Below are 24,409 nucleotides of genomic sequence, written 5' to 3'. Positions count from 1 at the left end.
GGCGCCTCCGTAGCCAGGTGGGAAAGAGCAGCAGTGCGTAGCACACGCTTCTTGATTAGACTGGGGTTCGAGCCTGTCACCACCAAATATGGAGGATGCGGAAAGGTCAGGGAATGACCACTGCACCGGAGCAATATGGCCTTAGTTGCTAATGCTCCTAAAAACCAAAATAACATAACAGCATGTCAGATTTAAAATATAAGCCAGATTTAAAAATGTTTTGAATTTTTGTGAATTCTACTCAAATGCCAGTATTTAATTTTTTATTAATTGATTACTGCGTATACTTTAAGTTTTAATAAAAATTGAAAAATTTAAAACATGCTATCTGTTTTACACTTTTTAATTATCCCCTTTTTGAGAGATAAATAGCTTAGTAATATAGCAAAAATTTCAACTTCCAAGGTCTTGGAACGAATTACCAAAAAAAAAAAAAAAAAAAAAAAAAAAAACCTCAGTGTTATTGGGTTCGCATTATGATATTTTCGTGATACCTCCATTATTCCTACGGCATGCAAAATACATTTCCATAATTTTTTTTAAAGTTTGCACCAGCTGGCAAAAACTTACGTAAAGTTGAATTTCCGTAAGTAGAGTATTACATAAGCTGGGGAGTGCCTGTACTGTATTTTTTCCCCTATACACTATGATTGGTCATTTGCTGCAGTCTGGATTACAGTGATCTTATTTATATTGTACTTGAAAGCCATAATTTGTTAACTATTGACTGATTAATCCTAAGAGTTTTGTAAACAGCATGTGTCTTATCAAATGTGATTCATTATTATTATTATAATTTTGCTAATTGGAAAACAGGCCTTGAGCTTCGAGTTGCACATCGCAAAACTTTCTAGTGACAACTAACAAACTGAATTAACATAAATTTAAAATAAATTTATTAAAATAAATAAATATCTACATAAAATACTAAAATGGATATAAAATAAAAACGTTAAAATACAATAAGATAAAAGCATTAAAATTCAATAAAATGTAGACAAAACTAATAAAATATGCAGTAGCTTTCGAGACGAAGTGCCTCTTTATCAGTTTAAGTGGTGAATACTGTAGTATATATTAATTTCGTTAAAACAGCAAAAGTCAACTGAGCATGATCATGCATCACAAGCCTGTTGTCAGTAGAGCAGAATTATGTATACGTGATGAGCGCCAGCTCTCATCGCACTGCAAAACAGTAGATTTCATAATGGGGTGCAAGTTCACTTCCATATTTTGGTTCATAGTACTATAACTGCTAGCTATGTGCAGTGCCATGAGCACTGGCAGTAATCGCCTGAATAGTCAATGAAATCTAATGTTTTGCAGTGCAATGAGTGCTGCCACTTGTCACATATATGTAGTAATTTGGCTCTACCGACACCAGGCTCATGATGCATGATCATGCTCGGTTGACTTTTGCTGTTTTAACCAACCAACTCATATATACTGCATTACACCATTCACCGACTAAGCTGATGAAGAGGCACTTTGTCTCAAAAGCTACTGTATATTTTACTAGTTGTATTTACATTTTATTGCATTTTAATGCTTTTATCTTATTGTATTTTAATCCTTTTATTTTATATGTTATATGTTTTAGTATTTTATGTTAATTCAGTTTGTCAGTCGTCGCTAGAAAGTTTTGTAATTTTGCTAATTGTGTAGAATACAATATTTTGTGATCCGTCCCAGTCCACAAATGATGATTGCTGAAGGAAGTAACTGATTCAGATGGTTTTTTTTTTTTTGTTTCATGCTGATAAAGATTCATATATGATCATTGGTGTTTTCTCAGATTTAATATTTTAATTTAAGTACACAACATACACAAATAGTATTTTTTCACTGAGCAGTAGCATGCTTAATTACTTACTAATGTTATTTAATTTTTTTAAATAACATTGTAATTATATATAAATTTCTGCTAATTATATATAAATCAATATAGCATTATAATCTAGTTAATGCTTTTCTTCTTGAAAGAGAAATCAGCTTTGTAAGTTGTATACAGATGATAAATAAATTCTGTGTATTGTTTCATAATTAGAATCTGAATATCAACAGGTGTTATTTATTAAGCTTGCATTTTATTATACAACTCTTCATTATATCATTATGATATTTCTTCTATTGTGTGCAATTTTTGTACCTGATTTAGTTTTAAAATTTTGAATCATTAAAATTGTCATAGTAAATTTATTGTTGTTAAAGCTGAACTTTTTTAAAAATTTTTTAAAAATTTTCTTCTTCAATTTTCATTTTTAGAGAATTGTCCCTCGACAGTGTTTTTACAACAGGTGTAACTGCCGATCTTGGATATAGTGAAACACCTACTCCTTCTCACACATTAGATGGTCCTAATGTACAGAAATCAGAGTCTTCTCCAGGACCTGTAGATAGAACTTTATCAGGATCTCCAAGTAATGATTCTTCAGAATATTCAGGAGAGCAAAGCTTGAGTGGGAACGATGATTCTGAGTGAGTTTTAAAATATTACTATATTGTTTTTGCATTTCCTAAAAAAAATATTTATTACTTTTTTGTGATACTATAAGGAGACTGTGCTTCTGCTTGCTTCACTTGCTAACCTGCAGCTTCACAGAACAGACAGCATAATTACTTCCACTTTCAGGATTACTTCACAATTTATTTCAGATTTGTTATTTTGAATGTTGATGAATGAGTGGTAAATTTTATATTTAGTAGGGATCAATTGAATAATTAAAAAATAAACTGAAATAGCAAAAATGTTTATTAACCTGTTTCTTATCCTATGGATACATTTGTACATAGAGTGAATCATATTGATCTCTCTTAGATCCTTGGCAATTTTGTAACTTGAATTGTAGTTTGGCAAATTTTTAAAAATTTAATTGCAATTGGAAATTTTAATTGTAATTGACAATTTGTATTCTGAATTTTGATGTTAGCCTAGTTCTACATCAAGACAGAGCCACTTATAGTGACTGTGCCCAAAGAATGCTTGCCCCTGAAATTTTTTGATTATGGTAATGAAAGCCAACTGTAGGAAATATTGAAAACTAAAGATAAATTCTTGTCATCTGTTCTCTTCATGGATAGTAACAATGTTGTCTTGTTTTCTGTTGGTTAAAGTTTGTACAGTAAACAGCTGATTTGTCAACCACTGAAAATTCAAGCTGGTCTGATTTCTGGATTGTTCATCCAATATTGCCTATGTTCTTTTCAGTTAGTTACTATAGACATTTTTGAATTGTTCATCTGATATTACTTCTTTCTGCTAAATTGAGGAAAACAAAAAACTGTGATAGATGCAAAAACCATAAAAAGATGAAATGATAAGTACCTCTAAGCAGCGAGTCATTTGCACTTGACAATGCGATTTTTACCTCCACTGAAGTATCAGATGTTTGCAGTCAGTTTTTTTACAAAGATTTTGAGAATAATTCTTAAAATTTCACATTATGTTATTGCAATTTCTATATATAACTAGGCCTCGGATAACACGAGTTCGATTAACGGTTTTTTCAGTTACTGCTATTTGAAAAAATCATACTACTTTTCACTTTACACGATGCAAATTTCCAGTTAACGCAATCTTTTTTTTTATGTGATAGTTGAAAAAGATTTGAATCGCGTGTTGGACAGGCAATAAAGAAATGTTTGCCTGCTGCCCACCTCAGCATATTCCATCAACCATCAGAAGAAGACATGTTACTTGTCTTCTCTCCCACTAATAAAGTCATTGCAGACTTGCATTTAAAAATTCTAATTTTTAAATGACCAGATGAAAATGTTACCGCAAAAGAGAGAACGGTAAAAGAACTAGATGAAATCTTTCATATCGCAGAGAACCTCAAACAAAAGGTTTGAGGTTCTCTGCAATATTTATTTCACCAGGGCCCAGAGAAGATTGTTGTCGGCTATCGGAAATTGATTGATGAAAAGAGAAAGGCAACACTGTTCAAACGACTCTGTTCAAATATTTCGGTAACAAATTGTTTCTTCATTGTGTATTTTACGTCAGAGGTTCCAAACTTTCTCCGTTCACGGTGCCCTTAGTGTTTCAGTAATTTTTTCATGGCAAACCTAGACCAAAAGAAATACCTAACAGTTCCGTTTATTAAGTAGTTAGGTCCAAACAACTTAATAAGAAATGTTGAAACTGTGAACTACCTCGAGCTAGTAGTTTGCACGGTGTCCCACAGATGTCGAGTATCACTGTGTTTCCCTTGAAAATTTAATTTAATTTTAAGTTTTTAATTTTAAATTTAAATTTAAGATAAATTTAAATTTCTAAGAGTCTTTGCCTGATACTAGTCCATGGCATACCTTCACATGGCTTGGGATGGGAGTCTGAGGGCAGCAGAACAGCTGTTCACTGCCCCCAGGCTGCAAAGTTTCCAGGCTCTGGCACTCAACACACACACAAACTTTACACACCAACACTTATTCACACTTGCTGGCTTTGGCATATTTGCTTTTTAGACACTACTACAGTACATAGGGGAGACCCTGGAGACTGCCTCAAAAAACAAGAACACCTTGTTCTTTCTGTACATATTGTACAGGCTGACCTCAATTAACGCGATTAATTCATCCAGTGAGCACATCACGCAATATGGAAATGTGTTAATCGAATATAATAATCAATAGGAAAAATTATAATTGGTCCTTGATCTTCAGGAATGTCCATAAAGAATTTTAAAAATACCTTTTAAATAACTTTTTAACTGTATACCATGTAAAAGATAATGAAAACAATTATGGAATTAAATGTTTGTTGCATAAAACAGTGGTTCCCAAACTGTGTGTTGTGGAATATTTTAAATTTTCGAGGAAAACACAGCAGTACTTGACATCTGTTGGACACTGTGCAAACTACTATCTCGAGGTAGTTCACAGTTTCAACATTTCTTATTAAGTTGTTTGGACCTAACTACTTAATAAACGGAACTGTTAGGAACTTTTGGTCTAGATGCGCCGTGAAAAAATTACTGAGACACTAAGGGTGCTGTGAACTGAGAAAGTTTGGGAACCTCTGACATAAAATACACAATGAAGAAACAATTTGTTACCGAAATATTTGAACAGAGTTGTTTGAACAGTGTTGACTTTCTCTTTTCATCAATCAATTTCCGATAGCTGACAACAATCTTCTCTGGGCCCTGGTGAAATAAATATTGCAGAGAACCTCAAACAAAAGGTTTGAGGTTCTCTGCAATACGAAAGATTTAATCTAGTTCTTTTACCGTTATCTCTTTTGCGGTAACATTTTCATCTGGCTCATTTAAAAATTAGAATTTTTAAATGCAAGTCTGCATTGACTTTATCAGCCGGATACAAACAAGTAACATGTCTTCTTCTGATGGTTGATGGAACACGCTGAGGTGAGCAGCAGGCAAACATTTGTTTATTGCCTGTCTGATGTGAGGTAAGCTTAACACATGATTCAAATCTTTTTCAACTACCACATAAAAAAAACAAAAAACCCCCTGAAAAACGTGTTAATTGAACTCTCGTTATGCGAGGCTTGGCTGTACTCCTCAAATTAAAATTCTGCATTCCTTATATCTGTGTGACGCCATGTCTCTGATATCCCAACAATATCTGCTTTTGATATCCTGCCCAGCACTTCAAACCCATCAAATTTATTTACTATACTATATTTATTTACATTGGTGTACATGCATTTGTTCTTACTCTTAATTACCCTAACACAGCCCATGTATTTATTTGTTTCATAATCACTCCGAGCAGTTCTTGAAATCCCCAGCTCCTTCTTTCCAGACTGCTACTCATTCTAATAGTAGTAGTGCAAGAATCACTTTCACTTCTGACTGTGGCTACCATTAATCTTTTGGTTTGTGAATTCCCCCAAGCTACCAGTTTTCTAACCCACTTAACACTGCCTCGATAACATCAGCAAATATTCTTTCACCCTTTGTATTTAGGTGTATACCATTCTTATAGAAGTTAATACATATGTTAGAAGAAAAGTAGGATGCTAGCAGTGTCACCTTTATCTTTAGCTGAGGTGTAATGCAACCATCCCGTTTTGACAGAGGTGGAAATAGGGATGGGCAAAAGTGCAACCAGTAGCTTTGGCAAGAGATCAGAAGCAAGTTTTCTCCTCTTAGATAATATTAAGCTTTGGTGTAGGCAGAAAATGAACATGGAGATTTGGATGCAAGTCAGTCAGTTTTGATATGTAACATTCTTATCTTGAATAGCCTTAGCCACATTTATTGCAAAACCAAGGTTTAGATAAAGTACAAGATTTTAATCTGGAGTGTGAAAAGGATTTCATCCCTACAAGAATAATTTTGCTGACATGATCTGAGCAAACATTGACATCAGAAGCAGTAACACAGTAATCCACTCAAGGGAAAGAATAATATAAATTGGTGCAGATCATCCCATTTTGCATAATTGTAATGCCAAGCAACCCAAGATTGAGAATGGTCACAAGAGAAAGGCTCCATTTGGAGAAGAGACTATCACCAAGTTGTGATCTGAAGTGCCTAGATGACCACTTACATCAGCTGTGTAGTTGGAATGGTTGTTTATGAGAAAAATATCAAGAGCATTAGCCACGTAGTTAGGATTGTTTGGTATTCTGGTAGATAAATGAACAATCTGTGGGACCAGAAAACAGAAGCCATTTGAAGCTTTGAACATCTAAAATCATCAAGGAAAATTGCCTTACTGATAGGAAAGTTGGACTGGAGAAAGTCAAGTTTCAAGAGAGGAAGTCAAAGATTTCCAAGTGATTAGTGCAGGTGGGAGAATGATAGAGGCAACAGATGAATTTGACAGAATGGGGTAGATAGATTTTAAGCCAGGGAAGATCCAAAATTACTAAGTCTCTGACAGGGAATATCAGAGCAGACATATCCACAAGTACCTCCTTTGAAATGAAAGGAATTGTACAATGAATAATTAGGGCAAGCAGTGGTCGAATCAACCAATAATTGGGATTCTGTGGGGCTTGTCAAACTGTAAGTGGAAATGAACATCATTGAGGTTGGAACCGTGACCATGTATATTTGTGAAATGAATGAGGAAGTGTTTGGGAGGTTTAGTTTTTTTGTTCTATTGATATGACTATTCTTGGTGTATTCGGTAGTAAGAAAAGGTGGGAGAAGGCATGTTTCAAGTAATGAAATTTTTGGATATGGCTTACACACTAAGAATATACCCAACTTCTTGAAATGATGTGGCCTCGACAAATGCCCCTGTATATGCACTACTCGGACTTCATCCAGTCACTATCTGGTAGAGTAGAGACAGTGAGATTATGCACCAGCTTATCCAGAAGTTTCCTAGACTCACAACTAATAGGTTCGACTGGGGACTGTATAGTGGCCAGCCTGTGAACACCCTTTTAGAGCTGTGCCCTCCAAATGTAAGGAAGATTGGCTCATGCCATGGTGCTCATCATAACCTCAAAAGACATCAGTCATACTGCATGATGGAAGAGATGGGCGTGGTTAGCAAGAGTTTTACTCTGGAGACTAAACATAGGTTCCACCACTTTAAGCCTCCAGTAAGCAAAGTGGTGGTGTTGCACTAGTTGATGAGGGTCATATATCACATAATATTGCCTGGTAACACAGAATGGTGCCATTCCTCTATCTGGTGTGGATGCCATGCCTTGACCCCTGCTTACATTAGTTCACATCTGGATGGTCACCTCCAGTATACTAGGTGCTGTGTTTTGGGACTTGCACACAGGGGTTATACCCAGGGTTGCTAACAGTCCCACCATCATGAAGTTGGTAAAATTTCAGTATATCTTTCAATGGAGACATGGTAGAGACTTAAGTTTGGAATTTTTGGAATGAGCAGATCAATTTCCTTTAGAAACTTTTTCTCTGGAGGAGAGAATTTTTTTTTTTTTTTTTTTGTTGGCTATTTAATGATCAATAATTTCTTACCTCTTTTCACATGCAAAGACAGGAAGGATAATCTGATGTAATGCTTGTGAATCTGATTCTGATAAAATAGTCCTGAGTGATTTCCCCCAGTGGTTCCTGGGCTGTCAGCAACCAATAAGCTTCGTGAACTATTATAAGCTGAAACCATCTTGTTATAAGGTTTTTTTTTTTTTTAGATGAATCAATGATTAAATTGGTTCTGTAAATTGTGTTTTGTGGTTGATTTTCCTGTTTGCTGAATGCAAAACTTAAGTTGCCAGGAAGGGGGAGGGAGCATGCTACCCTTGTTTGAGACTGACTAACTCAGCCACTTTTTGAAAAAGGTCTATAAAAATTCTTGATACCATTAATGATATTTGAACTCAGGTGTTTTCCTTCTGGTGTGGGGGAAAAAAGTGATTATATCAACTGGTACTACCCACGAGGGCCTGAAACCTAAGCATTAGTTAGTTACTAACACAGAAAGGAAATTATAATATAGAGATATAAACATATAAAGTCCACCCAGAAAGTAACACATTTTTATCATTAATTTTATTTTATTATTTATTTTTAAATTTTATCATTACCAAGTTAAAAATCCACATTTACTTGCTTTTTATAGTTTTGCTTTACTGAAAAATTAAAAAAATAAATTTATTGGGCCATTGCTTTTGCGTAAATGTATAATTCAGATCTTTCATCTTTGTTAGGAATGGACTTTAATTAAAGTGAAAGATGGGACATAGAAATAGACTGTGGGAAGCCTGTTAAACATATTTCACTTGTAGCAAAAGAGAAATTAGCTGATTATGATGCAGATTTTAACTGCTTGCAGAACTAACTTTTTCTTTCCTCATTCATCCCTTCTTTTTGTATTCTTTGAAAAATCTTCTCATGTAAAAGATAATGTTATCTTTTACTTATAGTAATAGTCATATAGTGCGAGGATGCCATAGGCTTTTGCTTTGCTGGCCAAAAAAAAAAAAAAAATCCTCAGTAGATAAGAAAATACAAATAACTTTTTTCTCTTTTCACATAGGTAACTATCCAGTTGACCTTTGAATTTATTCAAACTGTTGGCCTCAACTCCCTGTGAAGGCAGCCTCTCCAGCAATCAATGCCTCACTGCCTAAAAGAACACTTCCACAATATAGTAGGTGCCTCCGTAGCCAGGTGGGAAGGAGCAGCAGTGCGTAGCACACGCTTCTTGATTAGACCGGGGTTCGAGCCCGTCACCACCAAATACGGAGGATGCGGAAAGGTCATTCAGGGAATGACCACCGCATATCCCGGAGCAATATGGCCTTAGTTGCTAATGCTCCTAAAAAAAAAAAACCAAACCAAACCAATCCACAATATAGTCTAAACCTCTATATAAAATTCCACCTTCATTCATTTTACTAACCCCTCTCAGATCCTTATAAACCTCAATCAGGTCACCTCTGAATTGCTTGGTTGCCACACTTTGTAACTCACATGTTCAGAGTCATTCCTCATATGGTAACCCTTTTGCCAATCTCACCATGTAAGTTGCCCGTCAAGAAACTCAATATAATTTTTCAAGGTGAGGTCTCTATACTTGAACATGGTGTTCCAAATGTGGCCTTACAATTGCCTTATACAGTGGGACTGTGCCCTCCATATCTGTACAGGATAATGTTCGATAATCCAATAAGACACTATGCTATTCTGCTTATTTGCACTGCTCAGAGAGCTTTATATCTGCTCATATTATAACTCCCAGATCCCTTTATTCCTCTAGCGTTTTTAATTCAACCACACCCAGTGTATAATTTATTTTGAGGTTGCTTTTCCTGACATGTATGACCTCACATTTTGTTGCATTAAAACTTGGTTTCAACTTTTCTGACCATTCCTGCAGCCTGTTTAAGCCATCTTGAAGGAGTGCTACATCGCACTGATCATTAACTACTCTACCAATCTTTATGTCATCCACAAATTTTTACATCACGCATTCTATCCCATCGTTCATGTTGTTTATGAAAATCAGAAACAACAGTGGTCCAAGAACCGATTTTTGGGGAACCCCACTTCTGACTTTACACCAATCTGAAGAATGTCCATTAATCACAACCTTCTGCCCTGCAGCCACCTTAGCAATCCATCTTAGAATTTTTCCAGTGATCTCAACATGTTCCAGCTTATACAGGTTACTGTATAAGCTGGAACATGTAGTAAAGCATTCAGTCTAGTTCCTTTCACAAGGAACTTGGTTAAATGCTTTGCTAAAATCCAAATAAACTATGTCAAAAATGTTCCCTTCTAACAGTTCATCAAAATAGCATATTAGTTTAGTTAAACATGATTTTCTCTTAACAAAACTATGTTGTGTGTTATTCAGAATGCCATATGAATCTAAATGTCCATACATTACACTCTTAATCATTGCTTCTAAGATTTTCCCTATCACTGAGGTCAGACCAACCAGTCTATATTTATCAACTTCACTCTTAGAACCACCTTTATATATTGGTGATGCGTTGGCACTTCTCCAATCCAAAGGAATCACTCCCGAGTACAAAGCTGTCCTCATAATTACTGGGTATATGCCATCCCATAACTTTCCTTTATGCCAATGAGAATTTATGGGAGTGAAGTTGAAAAATATGTAATTAATGATATGGAAATTTTACATGATTATTTAATTAAAAAAATTTCAAGGCTGCAGGTGAGTAAGGCTCTTGGGGTTGATGGCATATACCATATAATTTTAAGGGAAGCAGCAAGTGAGTGCATTGAGCCATTAAGGCTATATCCTCAAACAGGCCTATGGGCTTGGGAAATTCCATATTCAAGAAAATTAATACTCAAACACCAGCCAAGTATTTAATAAAATAGAATAAAATAAGATGATACAGTAAACTGGACTATTACAATAGGTACTAAAAATATATACATAAAATCAGTATGATAAGACAGTTAAAAACAAAATACAAAAATTGTTAAAAATAAGTTAAAATACCGGAAATCTGAAGCTTTCGGAGACAGCTGTCTCCTTTCTCAACAGTGTACTGTTGCTACAATGACACATCATCCTTAAGTAACAGGCCCATGGCACTCATGTGACTCACCAGTAACATCGTCAGTATTCTCTATTTGCATACCGGAGACGGAAGTGACCCGGGAGCGTGCAAGGAGGAACCGATCATCGCGTCTAAAGACGATCGCCTCAAAAAGGGGGTGTAATTGCACACCCCTGTCCCTGTTAATGGTATGACAGGACGAACCGATTCGCAAGCTCTCGAGCCACTTGCGTTCCCAGAACCCACGCGCACGGTCAGTAATGACCGCATCAGGGGAGATCCGATGCTGCTTCTCCCAAAAGTGTTCTGCCACAGCAGACCTAGCATAGTTTGCAGTTTTGATGGTGGTCAAATGTTCCCCCAGACGGTCTTTTAGACGTCGCCCCCACATAAGTCCCCACAATCTGGACACTTAATCTCATAAATTACACTACTGGTGGAATCCCAGGTTACGGGGTCTTTGACCTGAGACACCACTGTGTCTCAGGTAAAAGTAAGTGTGGTTAACCCCAGAGGGTCTTGAATAAATATGTTTATAGGACTGGGTCCAATCGCCGGGAAACCCCCCCCCCCCTCAGTGGCTACTGCTTACATTCCCTACTATCCGGGCTTTTCAGAGCATGTGGTACGGGCATGTCAAGCCCGCTGTGTGCAGCTTCCGGGGCGGAGGTAACCCGGGATTCCACCAGTAGTGTAGTTTATGAGATTAAGTGCCCGGATTGTGGGGATTGTTATGTGGGGGGAGACAGGGCGACGTCTAAAAGACCGTGTGGGGGAAATTTGATCGCCATCAAAACTGCGAACTATGCCTGACTTGGGGGAAAAGGTTGGACACCACTGCAGTAGAAGGTTGACCAAAGCCCATTGTCAGCACCAGAAATACCCCTTGATCTGCTCCCTGTTGATCAGTGCAACTTCTCCATGTGTGGGACAGGTGGTCAGATAGGTGTTATGAGTACAGTCAGTCCTCGTATAACACGTGTTTACACTACACAAATTCGATCATACATGATTTATAAATAGGGGAACGATATCGTATATAACATGAACCGAATTCGCTTAAGCACGATTCACCTTTGTGTTTACAAGAAATGGCAGTCGAACGCCGAATCACCCCAACTGAATGCAACACGATAGGAATGAAGAGAAGATTCTGAAAATGTATTTGTTTTTTTATATCAGTAAAGGGGAAACACATTTCACCATAATAAGGTAAAAACCCACACAGTTCCAGCTATTGGTATTATCTATCACAAATGCAATTAGGTCGAGTTTACTACCAGTTTATAGCAGATTTCAGTGGCAGAAACGCAACTGGAAATTGTTTTTATTGTTTTATGGTAGTAAACCCCAGAAATGTGCTTTAATAAAATGAGGTGTATCTCTGCCTTTACGGTGTATCTCTAATTGTGTATCTCTGCCTTTACGGTGTTGTTTATTCAGTTTCTACACGTGCACAGCTTTGTTTATGTGTATCAAGCATGCCTCCTCATTTTGTAATTGTGCTTTATTCCCTAAAAATGAGTAAAATACTTAAAAGATGTGAAAAGGAAGCGTCCTGGTGAAGACACTGCAGATTCAGAGAGAAAAAGAAAAGCAATATCAATAAACAGAGGCGGACTGGGTCAAAAATTCTTATCCGAGAAAATTTGTAGTGGCCTCATACTATGGTTTATGGCCAAAATCACACCGGCCTCCGGCCCACCAGGGTTTCCCCAGTAAGGCTTATGGCCAATCCGCTTCTGTTGATAGAGAAAAAATATGAAATTGTGAAATGCTTTGAGCAAAATGAAAGATCATGTGATATTGCACTTGCTGCAGGCCTAAATGAGGCAATGCTGAGAATTAGAAAGATGCATAAAAACAACTTTCATAGCAGGAACAACTCAAAGTGTAATTAAAATCCATTAGATCAAGACACAAAGAATTTTATTACGTAATAGTCGTAATAAAATACGTAAGTATTTTATTACGATAATTTATTGTTTGGTAATGTGTGTTCAATCTTAGGTGGTCCGCACCTATCCCTATTTTTCCCATAGGGCCTGTTGTTTATATTGCATGATTTTGCATTGCACATAGGTTTCTAGGAGCACAACTATCATGCTATACGAGGACTGACTGTGCCCCTAAGTTGTAGAATGGTAATCCCGTTAGCTCTCTTAATTCGTGCAGCAGCACTAATTGCCTGAAGGCCAGAAATGCGAACAGTGTGTACCAAGTTAAGTCGGTTCTAATCCGTTCTTTAAATGAAAATTTTCTTCGCTCAACGGAAACTATTTTAAATGTAACTTCCAAGGGGAAATTTAGAAAAATTTGCAATAAAAGGAGTTCGTTAAACAGAGGTCCGACTGAGTAATTTAGAATTCTAAAAATGGTTATAAAGTTTTATATATAAAATATCTTAACAATAGACAGTGAAAAATGCAAATTTAGTTAAACAACTTTAAGCTTATTTGAATAGTAGTTAAATATGTGAAAAAAATTTATGGAATATTACAAATTTTGAAGTGTACTGCATCCAAATGTCACATGTCACTGTTAATAAAGGTGCCGGTATGGCGTACCGTTGCTTGCGTACCATCCCAAAAAAAAAGCACCGGTTATTCTTCAGATTGGTTTAATGTAAGAAGTGGGATTCCCCAAGGTTCGGTATTGGGATTGCTGTTGTTTGTTTTCGATTTTCTTAAATGACATCGATGAAGGGATAGAAAGTGTGATGCCTAAATTTGCTGATGATGTAAAGATCAGTAGAGTAGTTAATGATTACCGCCAAGAAGAGCTATCTGCAGAGTGACCTAGATAGACTTCAGGGATGGTCTGAAAAGTGGCAGCTATGCCTTAATTCAGCAAAATTGTCAGACACGAAGTTCTCCGAGCATTGTGGACAGGTTGCAAAGAAACAGCCTATGGTGTGCTATCGATGATTTATCAAACGTTTGCTACTAGAGATAAGAATGTCATAATTTCGCTAAATAAGGCAATTGTTAGACCACATTGGAATACTTTGTTCAAGTGTGGATACCACACCTAAAAAAGACATTGAGCTTCTCGAAAGGGTCCAAAGACGGATAACTTTCCTGGTGAGAATCAGCAAAATGGCATCCATATGAGGAAAGACTGAATATGTGGGTTGCACTACTTGGCAACTAGGCACCTTAGAGGAGATTTGATTGAGGTGTTTAAGGCTCTGAGAGGCAAAAGTAAAATGAATGATGATGACATTTTCAGTTATAAATGATTCCAGAACTAGGGGCCATAAATTCAAGTTAAAGGGGGTGGGGGAGTGTGTAGACTGGGTTGCAGGAAGTTTTATTTTAGCCAATGAGTTATAAATTACTGGAATAAGTTACCTACATGAGTGGTTGAGGCTGACAGTTTGGGAAAATTCAAAGGGCAGCTGGATAGAGGGAAATGCATAGGTTGTCTATTTCCTTTTCTTTTATTATTTATTAATTATTTATTTTATTTAATTTTATTATTATTATTATTATTTTACTCTTTTTTTTTTTTTTTTTTTTTTGGCTGGTGCAGCATAAGCTTAAGGCTCCTTGCACCATATGGCCATTACTAATACTAATATAAAAAAAAAAACTCCAGGAGTTTTGCTTGCCTTTATGCTCGAAGATTTTTCTAATAAACAGTCATCTGTAATTTCGAAATCACTAATTTCTTATGACTCAGCCTCACTTGCACAGACTCTCCTCATCATGAAAAGTCTTTCATCAGTAAAGACAGATGCAAAGTACCTGTTCACTTCATCCGCAACATCAGCTGGCTTGTCTAAAACTTTCCCATACACAAGGGTCTGATCTGATTCACTTTTTTCTTCTTTGTATTTTCTTCTTTACATATGTGAAAAATTCCTTGTCCAAATTTTTTGCTCTCTTAGCCAATGCTTTATCATATGTAGTGCTATCCTCCCTAACCATATATGTGGTGCTATTACAGATCAACTTGTACCTGTTGTAGGCTTCGGTACTTTTCATCACTTTGTAACTATCCGATGCTATCTTGTTCTGCTCTGTGTGACCCGCCAGCACCATATTCATCCATTTCAGCATCCTCCATCTGCAATATTTTCTTTAATGGCATGTATGCGTTCATCTCTTCTGTAATTTTTACTGTAAAGGTATTCCATAATTCAAGTGTACTTACCCTCACTCTGCAGTCTGTCCAATTAATAAATGCCATATAGTACCTTAAACTGTCAAAGTGTCCTCTTCTGAAATTAAAGCCCATGCCTTTAACTACTACAACATCTTTCTTCATATTCCAAATGATGACTGCATGATTACTATTTGCCAATAGTATTATAATTGTATTATAAGCCCTGTGATGTCATCTAATCCGTTAGCAATTTTTAATTGTTGCTTTAAGTTGACAGTTTATGAAATTGAGTTTTTAGCACATAAATAAATTATGCTATCAAAAATCCTTGTTCATAAGATCAAAAATTCATGAATTAGATGTTTGTTAGACAATCACTGTAATATAAAAGTAGGAGTGTGGGCTAAGTTAATTCCTGTAGGCTCAAATGGTTTGATTTATTATCTTTTTTCTGAGATGCATTGAGCATTAGTTGGATGTGAGTAGCTCCTGGTCTAGGTTCAAGATTTCTGCTTTGGAGAATTTTCAGCATCATTTGATGAATGCATACCTTTAATACTTATTAGCAATATTAGGAAGTATGATGAATATGTGATATTCACAATAGCATACTTTTTTCTTTTTTCGGAAAGGTCAAAGTTTCTTATTCTTTTCTAGAAAAGTTCCTGTGGAAATGAGAAAGACTGGCCATACCACACCTGGAGGTGCAAGTAGCGGTGTTAGCTCATTCAAGCAGCCACCTTCTGAACCTAATATTGATTTTGAATTAGATGTCAAAGTCTTCTTTAATAGTGGAAAATGTGTTCTTCATACAAAAGATCCAATCAAAGAAGATGAGCAAGCTCTTAAAAGGTAATAGCATTAGAGTGGGATCTTTGAATTTCTCACATTGGGCAGCATGTATTTTGTTTGTATATATTCATTTAAGTAATCACATTCTAAACCTACTATTGATTTTGAATTGAATATCAGTTTTTTTTTTTAACAGCAAAAAAAATGCAAAAAAAAATAAGTAAGAAATTGTTTTTAAAAAAAAAGTAAATAAAGAAGATAAGCAAGAGCTTTTAGAAGGTACATTGAATCTTTAATTTGCATGCTTCTGTCAACCTAACATTTGTTAACTGTGCATATGGTATCGTTAGATTACCCAGCAGTGGGTGTCCTTGACCTTGAAGACATCTTTAAGCCCACACTGTTATGAAACATGATATTGCCATGGGGGATGTCTTTGTGTGTGCGCGATGTAAGGAGTGTAAGGAAATCAGGCGACAACTCAGCATTGTTGTGGGCCTATATGAGAGCTTGAAGGACAGGGTGGATGCCCTCAAAAGATCTAAATTGAGGGGCCCATCAAGCTCTCAGCTGCCCACATCAATGCCAGAGCTTGCACTTGGTCATCACGCAACACAGCGGCAATCCCCGAGGCAGAATGCGCTGGTTCCACAGGAACTAGTAGTTGTTGGTGACTCTATTGTCAGGGAAACGGGGAACATGCTTTGTAAAAAGGATAGGTGGAACAGGACCAGGGTATGTCTGCCAGGGGCAAAGGTTGATGACGTTGTAGAGCGGATATCATCTTTTAAGGGCGCAAAAGGTGATATAGTTGTACACATTGGCACTAATGATATTAAGAGTAGGAGACTGGCGGAATTACTTAAGTACAGGTCACTGTTGAGAAAAAAGCCATGATTAAGGGTTGAATTTGAAAGTGTCTGCAATTCTGCCAAGACATGATAGGAGGGAGTATATGATGAGAGCCTTGTTGATCAATTCGGCCCTGGAAAGATTGTGCAAGGCTCAAGGATTAGAATTTTTTTCAGCCTGGTCTGTACTTGTTAAAAGGAGTGACTGTTTCTACAGGTATGGGATACACTTAAATAGAAAGGGTGCAAGAATATTTGCTGATGCTATCGAGGCAGTGTTAGGTGAGTCGGAAAACTGCTAGCTTGGGGGGATACAAGGACTAATAGATTAACAATAGCCACTGGCAGAAGTGAAAGTGATTCTTGCACTGCTTCTATTGGAATCAGCAGCAGCCTGGAAAACAAGATGAAGGATATTTCAGAGACTGTTGGAAGTCATTGTGGTACAAGTTAACGCATGGGTTGTGTTAGGGTAGCTAAGAATAGAAACAGGTGCATGTGTACTTGTGTAGACACCAATGCTAGGAGTTTGGTAAATAAATTTGATGAATTCGAGGAATTGCTCAAAACATCAAAGTCAGATATTGTTGGGATATCAGAGACGTGGTGTCACACAGATATAAGGAATGCAGAACTGGAATTTGGTGAGTACAATGTGTACAGAAATGATAGGAAGGGAGGAGGGGTTATGCTATTAGTTAAGAAACACATTAAAGCTAAGCTTTTTAAGCTAAAAATTAAGCTAAGCTATACATACGATTAGTTAAGAAACACATAAAATTCAAGGAAGTGAAGCCAGCTGACATCGCTGGACAGTGCAGTGTCGAATCAGTTTGGTGTGACATAAGCATTGGGAGATCAAAATTGAGAGTAGGAGTGTGCTATAGGCCTAATGACTCTGATGAGTATAATAAGAAACTGTACAGGGAAATAAAGTGGGCCAGTAAATCAGAGAGTCTTATAATGGGGGATTTTAATTTCCCATATATTGACTGGAATTTGTGGGCTGTTCACTCACACACTAGCAAGGCTTTTGTGGATTTATTGGATGATTGTTTTCTACCTGGGAGTAATTGTGCAGTCAGATATGAAGTTTTCTGAGCAATGCAGACAGGCTGCCAGGGCAGGTCATGGGGTTTTGTCAATGATATATAGGAATTTTGCTAGCAGGGAGGAGGAGGTGATTGTCACTCTGTATAAGGCAATGGTCAGGCCATGCCTTGAGTACTGCGTACAGGTCTGGAGGCCTCATTTTAACAAGGATGTAGATTTACTTGAGCGTGTACAGAGAAGGGCAACAAGATTGGTGAGGGGAATGAAGGGATCCTCTTACCAAGACAGGCTTAAGTTCTGCAAATTGCAGTGGCTGGAGACTAGGCACCTGCGCAGTGATCTGATTGAGATGTATAAGGCCTTGAATGGGTTGAGCACTCTGAATTCTCACGGGATCCTTTCACTTGTTCAGATTACGAACCTAAGGGGGCATAAATTCAAATTAAGAAAATACATATGTAGAATAGATGTGCGGAAATTTGCCTTTAGCCAGCGGGTGGTTAATTGCTGGAACAAACTTCCATCTGTCGTTGTGGAAGTTGATAGGTTGAATAAATTTAAGGATAAACTGGACAGGCATTTGGAGGGAATGGTGGTATTTTTTTTTTTTTTTTGGCTGATGCTGCATAAGCTCATACACTTGCTTGCTTGCATCAGATGCCACTACTACTACTACATCAGCATGTTCGGGAGGCAAATTGAGGGGAAAGCCAGAGGTGTATTCAACTCTAGCAGTAAGCTAGAGAATCTTGTAATAACTGAGAGTAAAGTAGAGGAGAAATTGTTGAAGATAAACACAAGAAAGGCACCCGGGGTGGATGGGATCTATCCAGTTATATTAAAGGAGGCAGCAGAGGAAGTAAGCAAACCCTTAGCCCTAATTATGAGAGCTTCCTTGGACTCAGGGGTGGTACCCACAGACTGGAGATGTGCAAATGTGACCCCAATTCACAAAGGAGGATCAAAGGCTGACACAAGTAATTATAGACCTCTGAGTTTAACTTCTGTTCCCGGAAAATTAATGGAGGCACTAGTTAAAGAAGCACTGCAGGATCATTTAGACAAGACTTCAGTTATAGCTCGGACACAGCATGGTTTTGTTAAGGTGAAGTCTTGCCTGACCAATTTGATTGGATACTATGATGCAATCACAAAGGAACTGGATGCAGGGAATAACTTTGATATTATATACTTGGATCTTAGAAAGGCTTTTGATACTGTTGCACATGGAAGACTGCTGCCCAAATTGGAGCAGTGTGACATTGGAGGCAAATTGCTGCTGTGGATAAAGGGGTGGCTGAGGGGGAGAAGACAGAGAGTGGTAATCAATGGACACTGCTCGTCTTTGGACTAATGTTATTAGTGGAGTCCCTCAGGGCTCAGTGTTGGGTCCATTATTGTTTTCTGTATTCATAAATGATATTGATGATGGTATATCAAGCTTAATGTCCAAGTTTGCAGACGATACAAAGGTAGGCAGGGTTGTCAAGGACACTACTGACACTATGCTGCTGCAACAGGATCTGGAAAGGTTGAGCAGATGGGCTTGAGAGGTGGCAAATGAAGTTTTAACATTGACAAATGTAAAGTACTACACATGGGAAACAGCAACCCCAGAGCAACGTATCAACTCTGTGGTACTACACTGACAATGGTAGAGAACGAAAAGGACCTGGGGTAATTGTGCAGACAGATATGAAGTTTTCTGAGCAGTGCAGACAGGCTGCAAGAGTAGCTCATGGTGTCTTGTCAATGATATACAGGAATTTTTCTAGCAGGGATAAGGAGGTGATTATTCCCTTGTATAAGGCAATGGTCAGGCCACACCTAGAGTACTGTATACAGGTCTGGAGGCCTCATTCAAGAAGGATGTAGAGCTGCTGGAACGAGAAGGGCAACAAGATTAGTGAATGGAACAAAGGGAGTGCTCTTACGAAGAAAGGCTTAAGTTTTGCAAATTACAGTGTCTGGAGACTAGGCACCAGCAAGGTGAGCTGATAAAGGTGTATAAAGCCTTGAATGGTTTGAGCATGCTCAATGCCGATGGGATTCTTCCTCTAGCTCAGAATAATCACCTGAGAGTGCATAAATTCAAATTGAGGAAAGACAGATGTAAGATAGACGTGCAGAAATTTGCCTTTAGCCAGCGGGTGGTTGGTTGGTGGAACAGACTTCCATCCCTTGTCGTGGAAGTTGATAGCCTAAATAAATTTAAGGCTCAGCTGGACAGGTATTTTGAACGAACAGAGGGGTGAAGTGGAAGTGGTTTCTTTTTTTTTTTTTTTTTTTGGCTGATACTGCTTAAGGCTTGCTTTCTTGCATCAAATGCCTCTGCTAATGCCTCTGATTATCAGTAGTGATTCTTCATGCATTAAGAATCTGCAAATAAAGGAACCACTAGGTGGCAGTGGGATTTACTCAAAAAGGTAACTACCATCAGGGGTAAAGGGAAGGGTTTTTGCTTTCGTAAAGGCGACTACGATGGTCTGAGACAGTATTTAAATTCTATACAGTGGGACCAACTGATGATGTTACCAACAGCAAATTCAAAATGGAAAGCATTCAAAGAACTTATCTTGGAAGCTACTAGGCTTTACATACCAACTAAGAAATATTGTTCAAGGTTTAGGCCTAAGTGGATGTTAGACGAACTAGTGAGACATATGGCAGAGAAGAAATATGCATGGGATACATATAAATTAAAGGGTGACATGGAAGCCTATGATAGATATAATCTGGTCTGTAACCAAGTCACAAAGGAAATTAGGCAGGCAAAGGCAGATTATGAGAAATCTGCCTTGGCAAAGGATGCAAAGAAAAACAGAAAAGAGTTCTTTACCTATGTAACCTCTAGAAGGAAAGGGATGAATCAGATTGGTCCACTGGATATTGATGGTTCAACAGTTGAGGATACTGCTCAGGTGGCTAACAAACTAAATGAGTATTTTGTATCTACATTCACACATGAGGAGTTATTCAGTAAGGGGAGTGCCAGAGGTGAAGTAAACTCTGGCAGTGAGCTAGATGATTTTGTAATAACTGAGAGGAAAGTGGAGGAGAAATTGTTGAGGATAAACATAAAAAAGGCACCCCGGGTGGATGGGATCTATCCAGTTATATTAAAGGTAGCAGCAAAGGAAGTAAGCAAACTAAGGGTTCGCTTACTTCCTTTGCTGATGAGAGCTTCTTTGACTCAGGGGAGGTACCCATAGACTGGAGATGTGCAAATGTGACCCTAATTCACAAAGGAGGATCAAAGGCTGACACAGGTAATTATAGACCTGTGAGTTTAACTTCTGTTCCAGGAAAATTAATGGATGCACTAGTTAAAGAAGCACTGCAGGATCATCTAGACAAGACTTCAGTTATAGCTCGGACACAGCATGGTTTTGTTAAGAGAAAGTCTTGCCTGACCAATTTGATTGGATACTATGATGCAGTCACAAAAGAACTGGATGTAGGGAATAACTTAATCTTCAAATAGGCCTATGAGGTTGGGAGAATTCATATTCACAAGCAATTATATTATTTTAATACACCAGCTGTGTTTTATTAAAATAATAATTTACCTTTAATACTGCAAAATAAATGTACATAACTTAGATATTTACAATTGAATATATAATACAAATAAAATGAAATAAGTGCGATAAAAACATTATAAAACATTTAAAATACATTAAAATACTTTAAAACACTTAAAATGCTGGATACAGAAGCTTTCAGAAGCATCCAGCTCCTTTCTCAACAGTACATTTTTAATTGCAACGCATCCTTAAATAGTAGCAGGTTCACGGCTCAAGTGGTTCCACAATCACATGGGTGGTATTCCCCTCAGGCGTACTAGAACCGGAAAAGGTTCCAGTTTCTGGTTCTAGTACACATGAGGAAAAAGGTTCTAGTTTCCGTTTCTAGTACGCATTAGGGAAAAGGTTCTAGTTTCCGGTTCTAGTACGCATGAAGGGAATACCGCCCATGTGGCTGTAGAACCATGTGAGCCGTGAACATGCTACTATTTAAGGATGTGTTGCAATTAAAAATGTACTGTTGAGAAACGAGGAGGATGCCTCTGAAAGCTTCGGTATCTAGTATTTTAAGTGTTTTAACGTATTTTAAATGTTTTATAATGTTTTTATCGCTATTTCATTTTATTTGTATTATATATTTAATTGTAAATATCTAAGTTATGTACATTTATTTTAAATGTTTTATAATGTTTTTATCGCTATTTCATTTTATTTGTATTATATATTTAATTGTAAATATCTAAGTTATGTACATTTATTTTAAATGTTTTATAATGTTTTTATCGCTATTTCATTTTATTTGTATTATATATTTAATTGTAAATATCTAAGTTATGTACATTTATTTTGCAGTATTAAAGGTAAATTATTATTTTAATACAACACGGTTGGTGTATCAATATAATTGCTTGTGAATGTAGGGAATAACTTTGATATTATATATTTGGATCTTAGAAAGGCTTTTGATACTGTTGCACATGGAAGACTGCTGCACAAATTGGAGCAGTGTGGCATTGGAGGCAAATTGCTACTATAGATAAAGGGATGGTTGAGGGGGAGAAGACAGAGTGGTAATCATTGGACACTGCTTATCATGGACTAATGTTATTAGTGGAGGGTTCAGTGTTGGGTCCATTTTTGTTTTCTGTATTTATAAATGATATCGATGATGGTATATCAAGCTTAATGTCCAAGTTTGCAGACGATACAAAGGTTGGCAGAGTTGTTAGGGACACTACTGAAGCTATGCTGCTGCAACAGGATCTGGAAAGGCTGAACAGATGGGCTGAGAGGTGGCAAATGAAGTTTAATATTGACAAATGTAAAGTACTACATATGGGAAACAGTAACCCCAGAGCAACATATCAACTCTGTGGTACTACACTGACAGTGGTAGAGAATAAAAAGGACCTGGTGGTAATTGTGCAGGCAGATAATATCTTGTCAATGATATACAGGAATTTTTCTAGCAGGGATAAGGAGGTGATTACTCCCTTGTATAAAGCAATGGTCAGGCCACACCTTGAGTACTGTATACAGGTCTGGAGGCCTCATTTCAAGAAGGATGTAGAGCTGCTAAAACGAGTACAGAGAAGGGTAACACAATTAGTGAATGGAACAAAGGGTTGCTCTTATGAAGAAAGGCCTAAGTTTTGCAAATTACAGTGTCTGGCAACTAGCCACCGCGAGGTGATTTGATAGAGGTGTATAAAACCTTGAATGGTTTGAGCATGCTCAGTGCCGATGGGATTTTTCTTCTTGCTCAGAATAATCACCTGAGGGCATAAATTCAAATTGAAGAAAGACAGATGTAGGATAGATGTGCGGAAATTTTCCTTTAGCCAGTGGGTAGTTTTTTGGTGGAACAGACTTCCATTCTTTGTTGTGGAAGTTGATAGCCTAAATAAATTGAAGGCTCAGCTGGACAGGTATTTTGAAGGAACGGAGGAGTGAAATGGGAGTGGGTTTTTTTTTTTTTTTTTTTTTGGCTGATGCTGCATAAGCTTGCTTTCTTGCATCATCATGCCTCTACTAATGCTAATGCTCATGAAACCATAACTTACGGTTGTACTGCTTACTCTTGAGAGTTGTAATCTCTTTTTCATTTTCCGATTGCTTATATCACACCAAACTGACTCAACATTGCACCAGCCACCCATGTTGACTGGATACACTGCCTTCAATTTAATATGCTCCTTAACTAAGAACATAATCTCACCCCACTTCTGTCCTGTCTTTCCTTTCTGTACACAATGTACTCCTCATATTGAAACTCTGCATCCCTTATGGCTGAGTGACACTTTCTCCAATATCCCTACAGAATCTGCATTTGATGATTTTATCAGTACTTCAGATTCATCAAATTTATTTATTGTGTTCCTAGAATTAGTGAACATTCAAATATACATGCACTTCTTTGTACTCTTAATTATCCTAACACAGCCCGTGCATTTATTTGTTCCCTGATGACCCACAGCAGGGCTTGAAATTCTCTAACACCACCTTGCTCTCCAGGCTGCTGCACGTTCCAGTAGATGCAGTGCAAGAATCATTTTCATGTTTGTCTCTGCTCTAGTTAATCTATCAGTCTGTGTATTCCCCCCCTACCCCAAGCTCTCAGTTTTTTGACCAACCTAACACTGCCTTGATAACATCACCAAATAATCTTACACCCTTTCTGTTTAAGTTTCTCCCATCCCTGTAAAAACAGTCTCATCTATCAACAAGGACAGACCAGACTGAGAAAAGTTCTGCCACGTGACCCATGCACAATCTCTCCATGGCTGAATTGATTGATAAGGCCCTCAACGTGTACTTCCTCCTGTTAAATTTAATCCTAAATTGTAACTTTTTTCTTAACATTACCTGTACTGTTATGTAAATCCTCAGATCTACCCTTAACATCATAAGTGGATTACCATAGCAGACTAAGTCCATATGGACAATTCTGCCTTAGTCATAGGCATTTCTGCTGCCAGGGTTGTAGAGAGTATAAAAACAAGAGGTGAAGATTCTGTTCTTTTGTTAACTGAGGAATTACTTAATTCCTGCATATGACTACATAGTGCACAAGTTACCATTAAAAAATTTTGTATTCTTATAAATGCTAAGGTAGCATGAATTTAATCAGT

The 24,409-nt window shown here is 37.3% G+C and overlaps 1 protein-coding gene across 1 annotated transcript in view; it reads left to right on the top strand.

The window, feature by feature from the left end:
* Window positions 1–24,409, top strand: part of tweek (transmembrane protein KIAA1109 homolog tweek) — an 806,203-nt gene that overhangs the window by 583,333 nt on the left and 198,461 nt on the right. The window contains 2 exon segments of the mRNA XM_090388226.1: window positions 2,266–2,478; window positions 15,713–15,907. Coding sequence (XP_090244352.1) covers window positions 2,266–2,478; window positions 15,713–15,907 — 408 coding nt within the window.

This window comes from Mastigoproctus giganteus, chromosome 2 (assembly GCF_048544385.1).
Source record: "Mastigoproctus giganteus isolate SK-2022 chromosome 2, ASM4854438v1, whole genome shotgun sequence".
Taxonomy (NCBI): Eukaryota; Metazoa; Arthropoda; class Arachnida; order Uropygi; family Thelyphonidae; genus Mastigoproctus; species Mastigoproctus giganteus.
The sequence above is the reverse complement of the archived record's forward strand: the minus strand, read 5'-3'. Positions and strand labels throughout refer to the sequence as shown.